The sequence below is a fragment of the Pleurodeles waltl genome, chromosome 7 (assembly GCF_031143425.1).
Source record: "Pleurodeles waltl isolate 20211129_DDA chromosome 7, aPleWal1.hap1.20221129, whole genome shotgun sequence".
NCBI classification, from domain to species: Eukaryota; Metazoa; Chordata; class Amphibia; order Caudata; family Salamandridae; genus Pleurodeles; species Pleurodeles waltl.
In genome coordinates this window covers 1,212,628,096-1,212,648,961 of record NC_090446.1, presented here as the reverse complement: position 1 = coordinate 1,212,648,961, position 20,866 = coordinate 1,212,628,096, and the positions used below count along the sequence as shown (strand labels likewise).

Here is a 20,866-nt window from a genome sequence, read left to right as displayed (position 1 = left end):
AGTGAGCTGAGTGAGTTCCTATTGGCAAAAGATGTTTCAAGATTAGCTTTTGTGCTCCCATAACCTATCAGGGGTGCTGAAAATCCTTCTATTCTGTAAGCATTCCCAGACACAAAAAGTAGTTGAGAAAGTTCACTGCACAGATCAGTTGGTCAAAATAACATTTGTCCTCTTTATGTGAAGGGGCTTTTTCTGAGGCAATGAATCCCCTTCCACTTGGGATTCCTATCTTTCAAAAACAGAAAGAGTGGACAGATAAGACAGGAATATGCCAGAGGTGGTCATGAAAGTTGGGAAGGGAATCAGAACATGTCTCACCAGAACATGGCTCTGCGCTGAGATGAGCAGCGTGGAGGGAGAACAGATGCACGCCCCTTGGCAGAGCACATATTGATCCTTGAGCACGTCCTGACACACTAGAGCCTTACATAATCCAGGCCAGGTGTGTAAGGCCTAATCAGAACCATTCAGTGGTGGTCTCATGAGAGTAGCACAACAGTTGGTGCGCTGCTTGGAGCTCATGCCACGGCCCTCCAGGGAAGAAGCATCATTAGGCAGACCCTTAGGTGCTTACTTTATTACAGGGCACTGTTTCAAATGGCAGTCTGTAGGGTGAACTTTATGTGCACCGAATCAGCACGCGCACTCGTGCATTAAGAGATGGGATACTGGCGAATTTCAGGAGGTCTTCAGGACCATTAAAGGAATTTCAAGATTCAGTGCTCGCCTCACTCTAGCGGCTGAACTGATAAGCAGGTAAGATAACATGATATGAAATGCTTCTGTACTTACAACATCATTATTTGGCTGTTTGTTGAAAATATGTTGGTACCTTTGAAAGGATTACATATTTACTTCGGGCACGTAAACTTTGATTTCCTTCTGCTTCTGCCCGGATTGTGAGCGGCCTGCATAATTCCATTATGTGCGCTAATGTTACCTCACATACCGAATTTATGAGTTTGGCGGCTAACATCGCACTCTTGCAGTTTTCCCTTGAAGAATTTTGGCAGGGGAACCCTGAAGAAATGTATGGGGGGAACAATACCAGATAACTACTAGGACACTTGGATTTTGGTACGGTAAACACTTAACCCACTTGTTCCACATAATGAGGGACAGAGACATAACTGGATGCTATTTATGACAGCAAAATAATTATGACATAGTGGTCTCAAATTTCATCAACATCGATAAATATCCGCTCAGACGCAGGGCCGCTGTAATAAGGGCATGTATGTAATGAGTACTGTTAATATAACAGGTCTCTCAAACATAGATCCAGTAACTATAACCGAAGCAGGCCACATGCAACCATCTGCAAATCTCTATTATCGCTGAGGAGATTCTGTGAAGATTTACAGGTCTCTATAGAGGATTCGATCAGAGCTGCCGCCTAGGAACAACGGATCGGTCTACGGCCTTATTGCTGGGAGCTTTTTTTGGTCCGTTGGCTCACGGCTCTCTTTATAAAATATTTGTCCAGAGCTTCTGCCTTGAAGGAATAGAAGGGTCTATCATCTGCATGCTAGGGGCTTTGTTGGTACCTGACTTATGGTTCTCTTTATACAAAATTCACCCAGAGCGTCTGCCTGGAAGGAGTTTTGTCTACACACATCTTGAAACTACGTCCTCCAACCATCATATCACTTATTGCTTTTAGATGACCACAATCCATTCTCCACAAGAAAATGTGAAAAAATCTGAAATGCACTCTCAATATATCTGATGGCTCATCCGAACACAATGAAACAATTATTTGTGATCTTAAGTTTTTCATGGTAAAATAGCATTATGAAAAACAGAGTCCTCAACCTCAAATAACCTAATTCCCCTGCCCGTCTGCTCATCTCCTACACCGGCCGAAGCAGCCCAAATCTGGGAGATGGCACACCACTGCTTTCTTGTTTGCAAATGCTGGCTTTGATTTACACTACCAGGAAGGTACCAAATTCTTGCTCTTTTAAGGGCATGTCCGACTCCCATTAGGTATCTATTGGCTTTGCCAATAGTTTTTAGATTTGTTGTACAACATCCCCAAGGCTGTGCTGCATAGCTAAAGAAAGGAAAGTGAAAAGAAAGGGGCTATGATGCCGTAGGCTCTAACACAGCTACAAAAAGACGCAAGTGATTTTTTTTATTTACCAATTTGAGAGTTGCTCAGTAAACTAAAAAAAGAAGCTGGTAGCGCAAAATCTTTTTTTTTTTTAAGTGTAGGTAAGGGGCCAACATGGAGGGCTGGGTGAAACCAACAAGGAGGTTGGGGAAAAGGGCAGGACCATGGAGGCGGGTGTAGGGAGAGAAAGCACCAGATGAGATAGGTGAGGAAAGCAACATGGGGGGTGGAGGAGGAGAGGAGAAGCAACAAGCAACATCAATGTGAAGCGGGATGGGGAGAAGCACGCAGGTGAGAACTCAATGGGGGAAATAGACAAGGGCAAATGTAACATGGAAGAGGCAGGTAGAAGCACAAGGTAACAGAGAGCAACACACAGTGCACGGGGAGAGAAAGACACATGGGAGACGACTGGAAAAATATTAAATCATTTGGCGTTCTTAACCCCCCGCCCCCCCAAAAAAAAACATAGCAGTTGAAAATCAAGCAGTGGAAACATAGCAGCCAACCAATCAAAACAGAAAATGTTGACAAGCTGGTACATGAATAAGAAGCAGGCAAATGAGAGTGACAGGAATACCAATGGTAAGCAATGGGCGTGCTCAACAATGGGCATGCTCCTAGACCCTAAATGTTCTTGGTAAACCAACAACATATCTTGCAACTGATAGCACACACGCTGTCTAATAATCTCAACCTAAAAAATAATACTACGTAGCTTGATAATGAATAACTTTAGCAACATGTTTAAGGAAGTAAATGAGACCTGTATTACTCTGGCAAAGTGGAAAGCTCACTTGACCAATACCACTTTACACAATAAACCAAACGGCCACCACCTTTAACATGCAACATATAGTCATATATAAAGGGATTTCACTACCAATATGTCATGCATTAATATTACTTACGGAGTCCAGAAAACACAGGTACCGTCCACTGCTCTGTTTAACTGCTTGGTTTTTTCCAAAGCCAACTGTTGGAAAAAAAGATGGAGAAAGTTCCAAATTATGTATTTTTAAACTTAAATGACTGCATATGTGGCTGAAGTCCTGGTGATTGACCCGAGATTTGGAAAATAGCCGCAGCAAAGCGCACATTGCACATTAACATCCTGTGTCATACTGTATGTTTGGTGCAGTCAAACAGAAAGTTTAGAATGTGAGCAATGATTGTGGTTTGCCTAGTCTAAGCTTTCTGAGGATGACAATTAGTAAAAGGGGGTACAGAGTTAGAGCCATCCAGGTGTATAACACAGGACTCTGCGGCACAGACCCCCCTCTCAAAGTTAGCCTAAGGCCTACGAATATCATCAAGACACAGGATTTTCCGGGTCTCAACACCATCTTTTGCAGGATGGCCCTACCCCTTTGAGCTACACCACTACAGTACTAACTAAGTTAAATGTCTACAGATTAAACTGGAAACTTCTTACACTTAGGACTAACACACCCTTAACTTGTCTGTAGGCCATCAAAATGCTGCAGCACACCTCTTAAATTGAGTGTCAAAACGTGATCTTGTCACCCCTTTACTCCACTCGTTTTACACGCTGCCTGTTGCATCCCACCAGTCCTTTATATTGCTCTGACAGTGCACAGTTCTGTGCACGCTGAAATCTATTGAAAATTAATTATTCTGAGGTACAGGGTACAGTGGTCCTTGAGGACCTAGTTCTCCTTCAAATTTAAAGACATACCTGTAGTGGGCGTGAATTCTAGGGTTCGGCTCCCCAAGTTGAAACAATATTCTTCAGCAACTTCAAGAAACATAAAATCTAAAATTCAGGACCTCATTGAAAGTAATGCTTCTCTTAATTTACAACGTCGCTAAGGCATAACTTGCATACATCTGCTGTCAGCTAGAGTAAAGCTACTCTTTGGGTGAACATGTTCTCTATATATAGTTTTGCTAACCAGTAGGATTGGATTAGGGAGAGGCAGTAGTTTGAGCAGACCAATAGGCCTGTATCCATCGCACATGAAGAAAGGAGACAGATTGTAGTGATGGTGGAAAGTACGTTTGGGGTAGGAAAAGCATGCAAGGTTTCATTTCAAAAGAGTGATGAGACAAAGAAGGAGCTAAGATCAAGATAGCAGGCAGGTAGCATACAAGACTGGATATCAGACTGGAAGAACAGGAAGTATAATCTTACCAGTGGGGGGGACAAAACAAGCAAAACATTACACAGGCTATGTGCGCCTTGCCAATAAGGAGAGGGAAGACGGCACACGGGTATCCGGCAGCACCGCCTTTTTTAGAGGAATTTGCAGTCTATTATGTCCATCTTTATGGGGAAAAGTCGATAGGCCCTCCTGAGGACGACCTCAAACAATTTGTAACGGATGTCCCCCTCTCCAGACTAACGGCCGAGCAATGCGAGGGTTTGGAAACTGACGTAACAATTGAGGAGTTGGGTGCAGAACTGGGTCAGCTCAGGGCAGAGAAGGCGTCCGGCTGAGTTCTGGCATTTGCTCTGGCCCCCAGTGGTCCCCCAAGTGCTGAATATGTTCAACAAGTCTATGAACTGCGGAGAACTGCCTGAAGACCTGAGGGTGGCTGAGATAGTGTTTTTGCCAAAGCCTGGTCTTATGGACATTGAATGCGAGGGATTCCGCCCAATATCGCTGTTAAATACTGAAGTGAAAGTCATGGCTAAAATGCTGGCCGACAGGCTGCAGGAGGTAATTCCCCACTTAGTTCACCCCGCTCAGTCGGGATTCATGCCCCACTGGTCAATCCAATATAATATCCGAAGAGCGTATAATGCTCTGGAGGTAAGCTAAGCTCCTGCCCGGACACCAAGTGCGCCTACTGGCCGATTTCCCTGCTCCGGAGGTGTGGGTTTGGCCCTTGCTTTATCAGCTATATTCGCCTGCTTTATACCAACTTGGAGGCACGTATACAGGTCAGGGGAACAGTCTCCCCGTGGTATGCAGTCAAATGAGGAACCCAACAGGGCTGCTCTCTGCCTCCAATCTTATTCACCCCAGCGATAGAACCGCTAGGATTCCAGTGGTCCAAGCCCTATACCGAGCATTCCAGTGGTCCGAGAGGGTGAGTGACAACATTTCTGTGTACGAGAACGATGTCCTATTATTCTTAGACAACCCTGAGGAAACTGGACCTCGGGCGATACAAATATTGAGCACATTTGGAACCTACTCTGGCCTTATAATGAATTAAGCTAAATTGACAATACACCCGATAGGCTCATGTCCCAGAATGGCACCCTAGGCACCGGCCTTGAAAATACAAACAACAAGCTTTAAATATCTAGGCATATATGTCACCTTAAACAAATTGATTGCACACCAGCGTAGCCTCAAATCACATCTACAGGGACTGGTGAAATATATAAAAATTTGGACTACCCTTCCGATTTCACTGATGGGCCGCTCGGCTATCTTTAAAATAGTGGCCTTGTTGAAACTCCTGCACCAACTACAGAATTTCCTTTACCAGGTTGATCTTTCCTTTTTCCTCTAGCTGAATACTATCCTACGATCCTTGCTTTGGGGAGGGGGAACCCCATGAGTGTCCCTGGGGAAGTGTTGTCAACTGGTGTATAGTGGTGGACTGGCCACTCTGGACATGCTCCTTTATTTTCGGGCGGCTCACCTCCTGGTCCTTAATGACTGGTGGTTTGCAGAGTTCGATGACCCTGCCATTGCCTCCAAAGGACTGGTTATGGGAAGGGCCAACTTGCCACACCTTCTGTATGGTGGCACGACCCCAGAGAGTCTCCCCTCGACAACCCGGACGGTGCTAAGACTGTGGTCGGATGCGCTTAGGGCGATGGGTTGGTCATTCAGAGTGACAATGGAAACCCCCTTGTGGAGCGGTACCTGGCTCCCACAGGTGGTGAGCCTGGAAGGCTTTTCCGCTTGGGACAATACAGGCATTTACATGTTGGGAGACATCATGCAAAAGGGCATAATGAAATCTTTCACTGCCTTACAAGCTGACTTTGATCCCAATTTTTTGGGATATCTCTAGCTTCGTCAAGTACTTCAGCCCTATTTATCTCAGGGAGAAGATATTCCCGAATACTCTCCCCTGGAGGCCAAGTTGCTTCTAACCAACATCAAGGAACATAAACTCTGAGACACATACCGCATGCTGGTACGAAACATGCCACATTGTATGAAGAGGGTGCGGGAGGCCTCAGAATCCGATTTGGGCACCTTGGACAATAATGCCTGGAACAAGGCCCTGACGGCCCCAAGAGAGGCAGTAATTGCATCTCAATTTTTATTTACTTAGATTCAAACTACTGCACAGAACGTATCTCACTAGAACATGGTTACACAAAATGGGGTTGATCTTCTTAGGCTCCTGCCTTCGTTGCAATGCCCTAGAGGGAGATCTCCTACACACCTTTTGGTGGTGTTCTTCCTTGGGGGCATTTGGGAGCAAATCCTTGATACAATGGGGGGGAGGGGTGCTGGTCCCCAGGGACGCCAAGCTGATACTCCTGCATATCACAGATGATTTAGGGGAAATAGATACCAATGAGCACTACTATAGGTCCGGTTTATATTGGTGAAAAAACAGATATTGCTCAAAACTGGAAATTGTTAGCCGCACCACGCACTATTAAGTAGTCAAATAGCATGGACCACTGTATGGTGCTCAAGAGGCCTACCCATAGTGGCATTACCATAGAACCTTGCCCTGGTGCCATGGTCTCTGAACAACCACTATGGATCACAAAGGGAGGGACAAGAAGGACGAGTGGATATACCTGACTCCTGATTACAATGGGTTGGGGGAATGTTCTGCACCTATACACTTTACTAATAGAATGTACAATGCCTGTTTATTACTTGTTATACGCATATTGCAATGTGTCAGACATTTGATTTGTGGGACTGTGCAATGTTATGAAGGGGGGGGAGTTGATAATTCAATAAAAATATATTTTTTTTAAAAAGAGGAAGTATAATCAAGATTTGTAAGTGAAGAGGAAGCTAGTTCAGTAAGAAATACTGGGTAGGAAGAAGGAAAAGTCAGACACAATTGCAGAGCAACAATGTCAGAAAGAAGACAAATCAGAGATATTGCAACATTAGAGGAAATATACTGGAGAAACATTATCTCAGGTATTTAATGTTTTGTTGGCAAGGATGGGATTTTGTATGCTGTCCCATGATGGGTAGAGTATAGCAGCAGGCAGGAATAACTCCTAAAGTGAGGGTAGATTGCCTTTAGGAACAACCTTTTACTTGAAGAGGATGTTTAAAGAATTATGAGCAACCTAACTTTTCTCGCATAATTTGGAATACTAAAGTAACTCAGGTAAGCAAATACTGCGGGGGGCTCCTAAAGGCATTATTGTACAAATAGGCTTTACTGTTGTAATTGAAACCACAGATTTCTAATACAAGGGCAACATGTATCATTATTGTATCACATAATTTCTACTCAGTATACTTTCTTTCAAAATGGTATTTGAATGCTTATCAATTACAAAGCACAAATACTAGTGGCCTCCTCAGCGTTTACTTATGTACAAGCAACGCCGTAATTGTTCTTCTCAACTTCTGATGGTCTGGACCTCTTCAATTCTTCCAAGGCCGTCCAATTCTCAACAGGTCTCAGATGTTGTAACCCTGTGCAGCTCAAAGGTGGTGCTCTGTCTGTGAACTCGGTGTCCTGGTTAGTGCCATGACACTACTGCAGATAATGGTTGTTTAACAGTCAAACAGGCAGTCTAAAGCATCAAGCCACTGCTTAAGTGATGCACATCACAAATACGAGGGCAGGATAAATAACATATTTAGGCAGTCCTTGTTACAGATTAATTCAAAGCCCTGATATCAATAATACCTAGAGCCACTCACAGACTTGCTGACAAACCCACAAAGAGGCTTCTTGCTAATACTATTCAAGAGTCACTCAATACTCCATTCTTGTTAGTAGCTGTATTTAAAAGCCTAATTTTGCATTATCACCCTCAAAGTTTTGGACTGATGCTGCCAGTTTTTCAACTCTGAGAGTACATTGAGGCCTGCTAATAAGACCTCAGTGTCATTTTTCTAACTCCTTAGAAAATGTTATTTGAATTGGCTATTCCCAATTTGCATAATCTGACTTACTTTAAAGTCCCTAGTATATGGTACTCAAAGGTACCCAGGGCTTGAAAGTTAGAGTGTCCACACTGATCGTAGCTCTCAGCCTGCCACTGCAGCCTGGAAGAGCAGCTTAACAACTGCTAGTTTCAATTTGCCATTTAAACCACTGGCAAAGCCCCCACACTTCCCTTAAAAATATGTATAAGTCTTCCCTAAGGAAGGCCTATAGAGCCCTGAGGCAGGGAGCTCTATATTATTTAGTGGGGAATATACCTTAATGTATATCCTACCAGCTAAACTTCTAAGCTGTGGTTTGCTGCGAAAAAGCTTGTAACACCCCAGGTGCTAGTACAGAGTTATAGGCTGACATCTCACTCCTGCTAACTTCTGAATGGGACTACTAAAATGGGCACTTCAAGTTATCAACTTCACGATTGCATTAAACCAACTTCACGCCCAAGTCGAGCTTAATGTCACTTTTAAGGAAAGGCAACTTTTAGAAAGTTGCCACTCTGCTGCCCAGTTTATCAGGTGGCCTTTCACAGCTGCTGGCCAGCAGACAGCCTTCTACTCTAATGGGGAGGTGTGTGAACGACTCCCAGACTCAGGAACAATAGAGTCCTACAACAGAGGGAGGTACTACCTCCCCTTTGCAGGAAGCCAAATAGGGTGATGGCCCAAAAAGCAAACTTCATAAAGAGGAAGCCATCTTTGTTGCAGGTGCAACTGGAGCAGGTCCCAGGTCCAGCTCTTCCCCTGCTGCTGCATGGCTCTTGCTCCCATCTTCTCCTTGCTTTCCCCCCTGTTTTTCTGAGTGCCTTCTCCTTGCTTGTACCTCATTTTCACTGCTTTCTCCTTGCTTTTTCTGTCATTTTTGGGTGCCTTCTTCCTGCTTTTCTCTCATTGTCACTGATTTCTCCTTGCCTTTCCCAACATTTTTGTGTGCCTTCTCTCCTTGCTTTCCCCTTGTTCTCTCGGTTTTCTCTGTGCCTTTTCTGCAGTTTTTGAGTGCCTTCTCTGATTTTCCCTTGTTTCCATTGCTTTCTCCTTGCTTTTCCCCCTTGTGTGCCTTCTCCTTGCTTTTCCCCTATCCTTACTGCTTCTTCCTGTGTGCCTTCTCATTGCTTTTCCCTTGTTTTCACTGCTTTCTTCTTGCACTTCCCTCGTTTTCACTGCTTTCTCCTTGCTTTTCCCCTCATTGCCTCTCCCGCATGCTGCCTATTATTCCCCGCCTTGCCCCACCCACCACCTCCCAGTGCCCCTCCCTGTTCTCAGGACCTACTTGATGGATGCCACAGTCCGAACCCATTGAGCAGGTCCCAGGCCCAGCTCTCCCCCAGCTGCTGCATTGTTCTTGCTCCTGTTTTCTCCTTGCTTTGTCTCCTTTTTTTTGAGGGACCTCTCCTTGATTTTCCCTCACTTTCACTACTTCGCCTTGCTTTTTCCCTTGTGTTTTTGTGCAGCTTCCCCATACATCTCTAGGCTATCACTTCACTTCTGGAATTCTGAAAGAGTTCTCAAAATCTAGCTGTTGGAATGAGCCTCTGGGACCTGCAAGTTCCTAGATACCCTGTTATGTGATTAGCTGTGCTTCACAAATCCTGATTGATTGGCTAGCAAATCGTAGTCACACTCAAGTCTTGATGTAAAGTATGGAACTGCACTTCTGACTGCTTTGGTGACCAGGTAACTGTCCAAATACCCGTTATTGCCCCACTCCCCTCCAACCTTCACCTAGTCGGAATTGGTCGCACAGTACAACTGAATAGGGAAGCACTGTCCCTAGAAATCAGTTCACAAGCGGGGAGGATGGGTGGGCGGTAAGGAATCTACAACTATGTCGTTACCGAAGGTAAGTAACTTGGACATCTGATAGAGACTTCTAGTTGCAGATTCTTTACCTTAGAATAGATACCCAAGCAATGCCATCCTTGGAGTTAAGCTGCGAACCAAGTTCATACTAGAAAGTCCTGCAGGACTGAACGACCGAAGTAGCCAGCCCTCGGGACATGACTGTCCAGGAAGTAATGTTTAGTAAACGTGTGCAAGGATGCCCACGTAGCTGCCTGGCAGATATCCAGGACAGGAACTCCACAGGCTAACACAGTGGAAGCAGCAGTTGCTTTGGTGGAAAAAGCGTGCAAGGCCTCAGGGGGTTGCTTCTTTGCCAAAGCGTAGCACATCTTGATGCAAAGAAGCACCCATTGCGATATGGTACATTTTTGCACTGCCTTCCCTTTCTTTGCACCCACATATCCAACAAAGAGTTGATCGTCCATCCGGAAATCCTTAGTATGAATGAGATAGAACGCCAATGATCTTTTTGGATCCAGGGGGTGTAGTCTCTCCTTCTCATGAGAAGGATGTGGAGATGCGTAAAAAGTAGGCACAGTGATGGACTGGCCTACATGAAAAGGTGTAACGGCTTTGGGAAGGAAGGGAGCCTTAGTGTGCAACACCACTTTATCAGGGTGCCCAGACAAAAATGGGGGCTTAGAAGATGGAGCCTGAAGCTCACTCAGTCTGCGAGCAGAAGTGACGGCAACAAGAAAAACAGTTTTGAAAGTATGGAACCATAAGAGACAATTGTGCATCGGCTCAAAAAGAGTACACACTAAGTAAGTAAGGACAAGATTGAGGTCCCACTGAGGCGATACACAGAGTGGGAGGAAACAAATGTGTGAGGCCCTTAAGGAATCTATTAACAGTAGGAGACTTAAAGAGAGAAGGCTGATCAGGCAACCTAAGAAAGGCTGAGAAAGCCGATAAATATCCCTTAAGGGTGCCCAAAGCAGAGCCCTGCTGGGCCAAAGAAAGAATGAACAAAAGAATCGCAGAAAGAGGAGCAGAAAGGGGATCAACAGATTTGTTGGTACACCATGCAACAAATTTATGACGACAGGCGTATATTGTTTTGGTGTAGGGACGCCTGGCTGCCAAGATTACATCACAGACTTTGGGTGGAATGTCAAAAGCCATCAACTGCCGCAGCTCAATCTCCACGCATGAAGGCAGAGATTGGACAGATTTGGGTGGAGAACCGTCCCCTGTTGCTGTGACAGAAGATCCTCCCAAAGGGGCAGTCTGAGTGGAGGATCGGTGGCCATCCTCAGTATCTCTGGATACCATACTCTCTGTGCCCAGTCCGGAGCGACCAAGATTACTTGGGCCCGGTCGTTCTTAATCTTCTTGAGAGCTCTGGACAGAAGTGGTATAGACGGAAAGGCGTAAAGAAGGCCGGAGTTCCACTCGAGACAAAAAGCGTCTTCGAGCGTGTGCAGCCTTGAAAACTGCAATGCGCAAAATAGCTGACATTGCGCGTTCTCTGAGGAGACGAACAGACCTAACCAAGGCTCTCCAACTGCTGAAAGAGACATTGCACCACCTCAGGATGGAGACACCATTCGTGATCGGCTATGCATCGACGGCTGAGTTTGTCTGCTCTGGTGCTCAGAGAGCCCGGCAGATGTTGAACCACCACGATGATGTACTGATGTTCCAGCCATGTCCAGAAGTGCATCGCCTCCTGACAAAGGGTCCAGGACCCTACTCTGCCCTGTTTATTGCAGTACCACATAGCTGTAGTTTTGTCCGTGAACATTTGCACTACTTTCCCTTTGAGAGAGGGAAGAAATACTTTCACTGCAAGCCTGATCGCCCGGAGCTCCAGAAGATTGATAGGGAGCCCAGACTCCGCCAGAGACCAGAGGCCTCTGATCTCCCCCTCTCCCATGTGGCCGCCCCACCCCAGAAGTGACGCGTCTCTCATTTTGGATAGATCTGGTTGTGGAAGGGAGAGGGATCCGCCATGAACCCAATGCCGATTCGAAAGCCACCACTGTAGGTCTTTCGCAGTCCCCTCCGAGATTTGGACCATGTCAGAGAGATTTCCCTGATGCTGCACCAACTGGAGCTTCAAGTCCCACTGCAGAGCCCGCATATGCCATCTGCAGGAGGTTTGCCGTAATTTGAAGGTGGGAGACAAATTTCTGGGGCGAGTCGGCCTTCAACAGCCAGTTGTCAAGGTAGAGGAAGACTGAAACCCCCAACCTGCGCAGATGAGCTGCACCTACCGCCATCCCTTCCGTGAACACCCAAAGGGCACTGGTAAGGCCAAAGGGGAGCACAGTAAATTGAAAGTGCTTGTGACATTCCACGAATCGTAGGTAACATCTGTGGGCAGGCAGGATGGGAATATGGAAATAAGCATCCTACAAGTCCAACGCTACCATCCAGTCTCCTGGGTCCAAGGCAGACCGAACCTGAGCCAGGGTGAGCATTTCTTGAGGAAGAGATTGAGGGCCCAAAGGTCTTGGATAGGCCGTAAGCCCTTATCTTTTTTGGGCACCAAAAAGTAGCGGGACTAACAACCACAACCTACTTCTGGCACAGGGACCCTCTCTATGGCTCTCTTGGCCAAGAGAGCCGTGACTTCCTGGCAGAGATGTGCCAAATGATCCACCGGTATACAGCTGAATGATGGAGACATGGTTGGTGGGGCAGACTCAAAGGGGAGAGAGTAGCCCCTTCGAAAGATCTTCAAAACCCACCTGTCCGTAGTTATGGATTCCGAGTGGGGCAAGTGATGGCAAATCCTGCCTCTAACTAGACGAGAGTGAGGGGAGGGACTAAAAGGGTTTAGAGGCTGCAGCAGGGGCAGGGGTGGACTGGGCAAACCTCTGGATCCCGGTCCCACAACCACATGGGATTCTGCAGGGGCTGAACAGCATGGGTGGCACGGTGGCTAAGAAAGGGACGAAACAGGGAGCCCCTTCCGTGGCCACGAAAGGGGCGAACGGCAGCCTGCTGGGGACTAGGGGCAGCGGAAAGGCAGAGGGACAGAGCCATAGCCCGGGAGTCCTTGAACTTCTCCAGCGCCGAGTCTGCCTTGTCGCCAAAGAAACAAGAGCCATAAAACGGCATGTCCATAAGGTTCTGTGTGACATCCCATGAGAAAATAGATGTTACGTAACTAGCGCCTCACAACCTATATACCCAGAGAGTCGGTCATGTCCCGCCCACATAGGACAGTGAACGTTGCCACATCTCTCCCATCGGTGACAGCTTGGGAGATGAAAGCACGGACCTCCAGTGGGGACTTCAGTGGCCGGAGCTGCCGGTGCGGAACCCGAAGGCCCTCCAACCGAACCCCTTGGGCCCGAAGGTGCCGTAGCGAGGTCGAACTGCCCAAAATTGAGGCGCATGGCCTCATAAAATTCCTTTGACTTCTTCTTCTTCTTCTTCTTACCTTGACCCGAAAACTTTGAGGAAGATGAATGGTGGTGGCTCCGGGACTGGTCTCGAGACCTTCCTCTCAAGCGAGATCAGGACCTATGCGGAGTCGAGTGCCGGACCGCCATAAGCTTGAGGGACCACTCCCTCAAGGCCTTCGGGTGCATGGTCCGGCACTAAGAGTACGACTTTGGGTCATGATTGAGCTCCAGGCACCACAAACAGACCCGATGCGGATCCGTCACCGACATCAGGCAGTGACAGTCCTCACAAGGTTTGAAGTCGGTCTTCGGTGACATCCTTCGATGCACCAAAACCTTCACAAAAACTCGACAAGAGTCAAAATCGGTCAAAAAGTGACCTAGGGTAGCTCTCTTCTGATCAATGCTTGGAGCGAAAAGAAAAGAACTGACGTCACTGCACTGATGCGACGTCTATATACTACTCCCAATGTCATCAAGGTGCCAACGATGCCTGCGGAGTCGACTGAAGCCACCTAACAAAGCGTAAGGGTATTGCTTGAAGAAAAAATCTCCAGATCGAGTCTGACGCCTGGGGATAATTTCTAAGGTACGCAATGTGCAACTAGAAGTCTCTATCAGATAGTGTATTACACAGTAAGGTTGCACAACCATACCATAGAGAACACCACAATCCTTACATTGGTGCCTAGCAGCTGGATCCAGAACTTTTGTTTAGCTGTACCAGACAATGAGTTAGCAACCATTGAAAGTCCGTCAAGTCAACGCTTTGTCAAAGCTAAATAAAGAGACACAGGCAAAGTCAAGTTTAATAGGCAGCTGTATTCATGAATTCATGGGGGCACGCGTTAACAAACAACATGTCCGATAAGAAACACATCCGTCAGAACTTCTATGTATGAAAACCACAAAGGTGTGGAAACACAGTATCCAATCATGATGGAGAAAAAGGTGATTTCTTCACCACTATGGGCAATTACATGGCGTGATGCTGATCATAAGATGCATGGAGTTAAAAATTAAGCATCTAACCAATCACAGAAAAACAACATTTTGTGATGGCAGTGTGATTCTGGATGACCACAAGCGTGATCTTCACATTAATCAAATAGTTGGGACTTTCCAAGACATCAACAAAACAATTTCTCCACAACACCCTGTCCACACCTATGTGGACACCCAGAGGTCTATTTGATGCAGGGCAAATGAAGCGAGCCATGTCGTGTGGATGGTGACAGAGATCCCTTTGAAAAGGAAGGCGAAGGGGCGCCCCCACATTTTGTTAAAGGCTTGCCTCCACGTTTGGGAGTGAGAAGAGCTCCACTTCAGTGGCCCAGGAGGAGAGAAAGGCCATCCCGGGACTGACGTCCCAATGACAAGGTGGCAGCAACAAAGACACAGGGGTAAATTCATGGGGGTGCCTATGACCCAAGGTTGCCCAAGGATACTGTGTCAAAGTATGTAGTGGGGATGATGTAGACAAATGGCTAACATCTTATGAGAGGGCTCTAAGGATGACAAGGGTGGGTGCCCCACCATTGGAGACCCTTGATGTGGGAACTGGTTCCAACAATGGGAAGGGATAGGCTACTAAAACTGAAGGATCATATGCAATCACATTCACACATGAAGGAGGCACTCATTGAGCTCTTTGGTTTAACACCCGAAGAATACACGCAAACGTTCAGAAATACACACAAGGGGTCAACCCAGACATGAATAGACCTTGTAGCTACTTCTGTGAAATCAATGGAAGGCTGGATCAAAGGTAACCAGGTACACACATAAAAGATGCTCTACAATTTAGTGGTGAAAAACACATACTTAAAAATTGTACCTAGGAAAAATTACACCAGCATCTGGTAGATTCTAAGATATACAGTCTTAGAGAGCTGGGAAAGATAGCTGATAAATGGGTAGGCATTAGGATGCCCAGGAAGCATCGATCTGCTGCTCACAAGAAAGGGGGACAGGCTCCCCTTCAGGGAAATATGGAGTCAAAATTAAAAAGAAAGAAACACCCAAAGAGTCCCCAAAAGATGCCCTGGGGGTCAGAAGCCCAAAGCTGCATTCCATTCAAAGGGGAGGATGTAACCAAAAAAGAATTCTGACCATACACAGGCTGGGGTGAGCTATGCCTTTACACAGACTGGGCACAAGAAGGGAGATACTGTGTGCACCAAAAAGTCATCCACTGGTGACCATCCCAAAGGAAATGCACATGTAGGGATGGGGGTGGAAGCTGTCCCTAGGAACTGCATAGGGAACACTATGCCCTAGAGCCAAGAGTAAGGGCAGGAAGTCTGGCTAGGCCACTACACAAAGCACACCTTCTATGGCAGAAAGTCTGGTGCTTGAACAGAAGGCTGTATCTTGGAGTGTTTGCCTGGCCTAGCAGAACTCCAAGGAGCAGATCATGGCTCAAGCAGAGAAGGCTTGAGCCAGGAACAAAAGACTTGTCCCACTCTTCAGGGCCTGAGACAGCTTGCTGTCAAACAGGACAATGGAGATGTAAATGGAACCCATAAGGTGCACTGGGAGGAGAGAATACTGTACAGTAAGGCAAGGCACCCAAAACCAGGGGCAAACAGGAGACTGGGGGTCCCCCAAAAGTACAGACAATTCCTCTTTAACCTGGCCCATGCCATCCCATAAGCTGGACATCTGGGGCAGACAAAGACACTGGAAAGTTTGCTTAACTGCATCTACTGGCCTCAAATGTCTGAACAAGTGAAGGAGTTATATCGCGTCCGTGTCACTTGTCAAGTAAAAGCCAAGACAGGTGTTAAGCAAAAGGGTCCCCTCATATCACTGTCTGTGGTGGGGATTGATACTGTTGGTCCATTAAATCCACCTATTGCCTGTGGCAGTGAGTTCATCCTTTCATTCTGGTGGTAGTGGCCATGCCACCAGATGTTCTGAGGCTATTCACCTAAGAACACCTCAGAATCTCAGATAGGGACACACATTTCATGTCTCCCTATTTGAAAGCCATGTGGGATGAGTGCTGATTGACCTATAAATTCACTACCCCTTACCATCCCCAATGCAACTGTCTTGTACAGAAATAAGACCATGAAGGGTATAATTATGGCTTTACCAGAGAAACTCAGAAAGAGATGGGATATCCTCCTGCCGTACCTGCTGTTTGCATACAGGGCGGTTCCTCCAAAAGGAGAAGGTTTCAGTCCTTTTGAACTGCTCTTTAGGCACGGTGTATGAAGTCCCTTGAATTTGGTAATAGAAGGTTGAGCAAGATCTCAAAGAACCCAAAGATATAATCGCCCCAAGATGGCTAAGTGCATGAAGAAAGCAAACAGAAACTTGGAGCCCAGCCAGGAGCCTGTCAAGCACTGGGATGATCAGAAGTTCACCATGGTTGAATATCAACATGGACAGCTGGTGTGGGACCTTACAGCCACCCTGGGCTCTCTAAGACAAATTGGCTGGGACTTATTATATCTTGGAAAAGAAGGATGATGTGACATATCTAGTGGACCTAGGGACCCCAGAAGCTCTCACAGGGTGATAAATGTGAATAGGCCCAAGCTCCATCATGACAGAGAAGATATCACAATGCTTATAGTGACAGATAGAGGAGTAGGAGAGGAAAGTGAGACTCTCCCTGACCTCTTGTTCACCAATGTCAAAGATGGCTCAGTGGAGGGAGTAGTTCTCTCCTCCATTTCAACAGAGCAACAGCAGACAGATGGCAGACAGCAGACAGACGGACACGCTCTAACTACTTCATCACAACACATTTTACTGTCTGTATGTATAGGATCAGTTATTTAGACAGATAAATATATTCTTTATTGATTGATTAATTGAAGTCATAATCAAAACCCACACAATGTACTTGTTATATATGATTTTGTTATACATTCATAAGACTATCTAAAGTTGCATTGTAAAAATCAAGATAATTTCAATTTAACAAAAGAATAAAAAATGTTTATCAACCTTTAAATTCTGTGTAAACATTTGCCAATAATCTAGCAGTTTTACATTGTAGGCATTAAGAAAAATGCACATAAAACTGGACAGCATCAACAATGTGTCATACCATATTTTAGAAAATGTGGGTGCAAATAGGCAAATTCGTAGTCTAGTATTATTTAACGGGTCAAATTAGATAATATTTCACAGAGGTCTGAAGCTTGTCTATTCAACCTCACGTATGAGAAAACCTAATCAGAATTATTTTTACAAGCAAACTCATCTATGTCATTCCCCCTCCAAAGCTCAACCATGAACTACCTTGTTGCTTTCCTAAAGAAACCAAATTTTATATCTTGAAACCAAAGAAAATTCAATTCCTGTGAGCCCAAGAGGGTGTTGATAACCATAGCCCAATGGCAATCTTTTCTATATCTCTGCTTCTTATCAACCGGTTTAATTTTGGTTCCAAATTAATGAAAAGTAGGAGGCTGTAATGTGATGTTTTCATTTGATGGCATAGTTTTATGAAAAACAATCTGAGCAGCAATCGATTATCTAACAAGTTCAAATTCTAACCTCAGGTATACTCAAATGGTAGTTGAAAATTTTCCTATAGACCCAATGTTCAAGTTTATTGAGCATGTGTATGATTCAACCCAAAGAGGCAAAATCAACTTGGTCCTTATCACTTTTAGAGGTGGTTCAGCTGAAGAACCTGCGGACTTCTTTCTAAGGCATTAGAAAGCAAAGGTCTGTGCTGATGCTTTATTCTTTAAGGTTGAGAAATGAAAATGGGGATTACCACTATTACTCAACCAAAGTGCAAGAACATTTTAGTTGGGGGTTACTCCAGTATTATTTTTGCCCACAAATCAGTTGCTAGTTGTGACGAAATGCCTCCTTGGCATGGTTACCCCCTAACTTTTTGCCTTTGCTGATGCTAAGTTATGATTTGAAAGTGTGCTGGGGCTCTGCTAACCAGGCCCCAGCACCAGTGTTCTTTTCATAAAATGTACTTTTGTCTCCACAATTGGCACAGCCCTGGCACTCAGTTAAGTCCCTTGTAACTGGTACCCCTGGTACCAAGGGCCCTGATGCCAGGGAAGGTTTCTAAGGGCTGCAGCATGTTTTATGCCACCCTAGGGACCCCTCACTCAGCACATGCACACTGCTTCACAGCTTGTATGTGCTGGTGGGGAGAAAATGACTAAGTCGACATGGCACTCCCCTCAGAGTGCCATGCCAACCTCACACTGGCTGTGGCATCGGTAAGTCACCCCACTAGCAGGCCTTACAGCCCTAAGGCAGGGTGCACTATACCACAGGTGAGGGCATATGTGCATGAGCACTATGTCCCTACAGTGCCTAAGCAAAACCTTAGACATTGTAAGTGCAGGGTAGCCATAAGAGTATATGGTCTGGGAGTTTGTCAAACACGAACTCCACAGTTCCATGATGGCTACACTGAAAACATGGAAGTTTGGTATCAAACCTCTCAGCATAATAAATGCACACTGATGCCAGTGTGCAATTTATTGTAAAATAGACCCAGAGGGCATCTTAGAGATGCCCCCTGAAAACATACCCGACTTCTAGTGTAGGCTGACCAGTCCCTGCCAGCCTGCCACACACCAGACATGTTGCTGGCCACATGGGGAGAGTGCCTTTGTCACTCTGTGGCCAGGAACAAAGCCTGTACTGGGTGGAGGTGCTTCTCACCTCCCCCTGCAGGAACTGTAACACCTGGTGGTGAGCCTCAAAGGCTCACCCCTTTTGTTACAGCGCCCCAGGGCATCCCAGATAGTGGAGATGCCCGCCCCTCGGGCCACTGCCCCCACTTTTGGCGGCAAGGCTGGAGGAGATAATGAGAAAAACAAGGAGGAGTCACCCACCAGTCAGGACAGCCCTAAGGTGTCCTGAGCTGAGGTCACCCCTGCCTTGAGAAACCCTCCATCTTGAGTTTGGAGGATTCCCCCAATAGATTAGGGATGTGCCCCCCTCCCCACAGGGAGGAGGCACAAAGAGGGTGTAGCCACCCTCAAGGACAGTAGCCATTGGCTTCTGCCCTCCCAGACCTAAACACCCCCCTAAATTCAGTATTTAAGGGGTCCCCAGATCCCAGGAAATCAGATTCCTGCAACCTGAAGAAAGAAGAAGGACTGCTGACCTACAAGCCTGCAGAGAAGGAAGAAGACGACAACTGATTTGGCCCCAACTTCGAAAACCTGCTCCAGCGACGCATCCGTCAGGGACCAGTGACCTCTGAAGCCTTAGAGGACTGCCCTGACCCCCAGGACCAAGAAACTCCTGCGAGCAGTGGCTCTGCTCAACAATCTGCAACAAACTTGCAACTTTTCAACAACTTTAAAGACTTCACATTTCCTGCCGGAAGCGTGAGACATCATACTCTGCACCCGACGCCCCCGGCTCGACCTGCAGAAAACCAACACCTCAGGGAGGACTCCCCGGCGACTGCGAGCCCGTGAGTAACCAGAGACGACCCCCCCGAGCCGCCACAGTGACGCCTGCAGAGAGAATCCAGAGGCTCCCCCTGACTGCGACTGCCTGTAACAAGGGACCCAACACCAACACTGCACCCGCAGCCACCAGGACCTGAAGGAACCGAACTCCAGTGCAAGAGCGACCCCCAGGCGACCCTCTGCCTAGCCCAGGTGATGGCTGCCCCAAGGAGCCCCCCCTGTGCCTGCCTGCATCGTTGAAGTGACCCCCGGGTCTCTCTATTGTTTTCAATCTAAAACCCGACGCCTGTTTGCACACTGCACCCGGTCGCCCCTGTGCCGCTGAGGGTGTACTTTCTGTGCCTTTTTGTGTCCCCCCTGGTGCTCCACAAAACCCCCCTGGTCTGCCACCCGAGGACGCAAGTACTTACCCGCTGGCAGACTGGAACCGGAGCACCCCTATTCTCCATAGGCGCCTATGTGTTTTGGGCACCTCTTTGACCTCTGCACCTGACCGGCCCTGAGCTGCTGGTGTGGTAACTTTGGGGTTGCCTTGAACCCCCAACGGTGTGCTGCCTATGCCCCAAACTTGAGACTTGTAAGTGTTTTAGTTACCTTCAAAACTTACCTTTACTTACCTCTCCCAGGATCTGTTGATTTTTGCACTGTGTCCACTTTGAAAATAGCTTATTGCCATTTTTACAAAGACTGTATGTGATATTGCTTTCATTCGAAGTTCCTAAAGTATCTAAGTGAAGTACCTTACATTTAAAGTATTAATTGTAAATCTTGAACCTGTGGTTCTTAAAATAAACTAAGAAAATATATTTTTCAATATAAAAACCTATTGGCCTGGAGTAAGTCTTTGAGTGTGTGTTCCTCATTTATTGCCTGTGTGTGTACAACAAATGCTTAACACTACACTCTGATAAGCCTACTGCTCGACCACACTACCACAAAATAGAGCATTAGAATGATCTACTTTTTCCACTATCTTACCTTAAAGGGGAACCCTTGGACTCTGTGCACAGTATTTTTTACTTTGAAATAGTATATACA

The 20,866-nt window shown here is 46.4% G+C and overlaps 1 protein-coding gene across 1 annotated transcript in view; it reads right to left on the bottom strand.

Moving 5' to 3' along the window:
* Positions 1-20,866, bottom strand: part of B3GNTL1 (UDP-GlcNAc:betaGal beta-1,3-N-acetylglucosaminyltransferase like 1) — a 1,877,148-nt gene that overhangs the window by 1,749,762 nt on the left and 106,520 nt on the right. Inside the window, exon 4 of the mRNA XM_069200350.1 lies at positions 3,028-3,092. Within this exon, the coding sequence (XP_069056451.1) occupies positions 3,028-3,092 (65 nt within the window). The remainder of the gene's footprint in view (positions 1-3,027; positions 3,093-20,866) is intronic.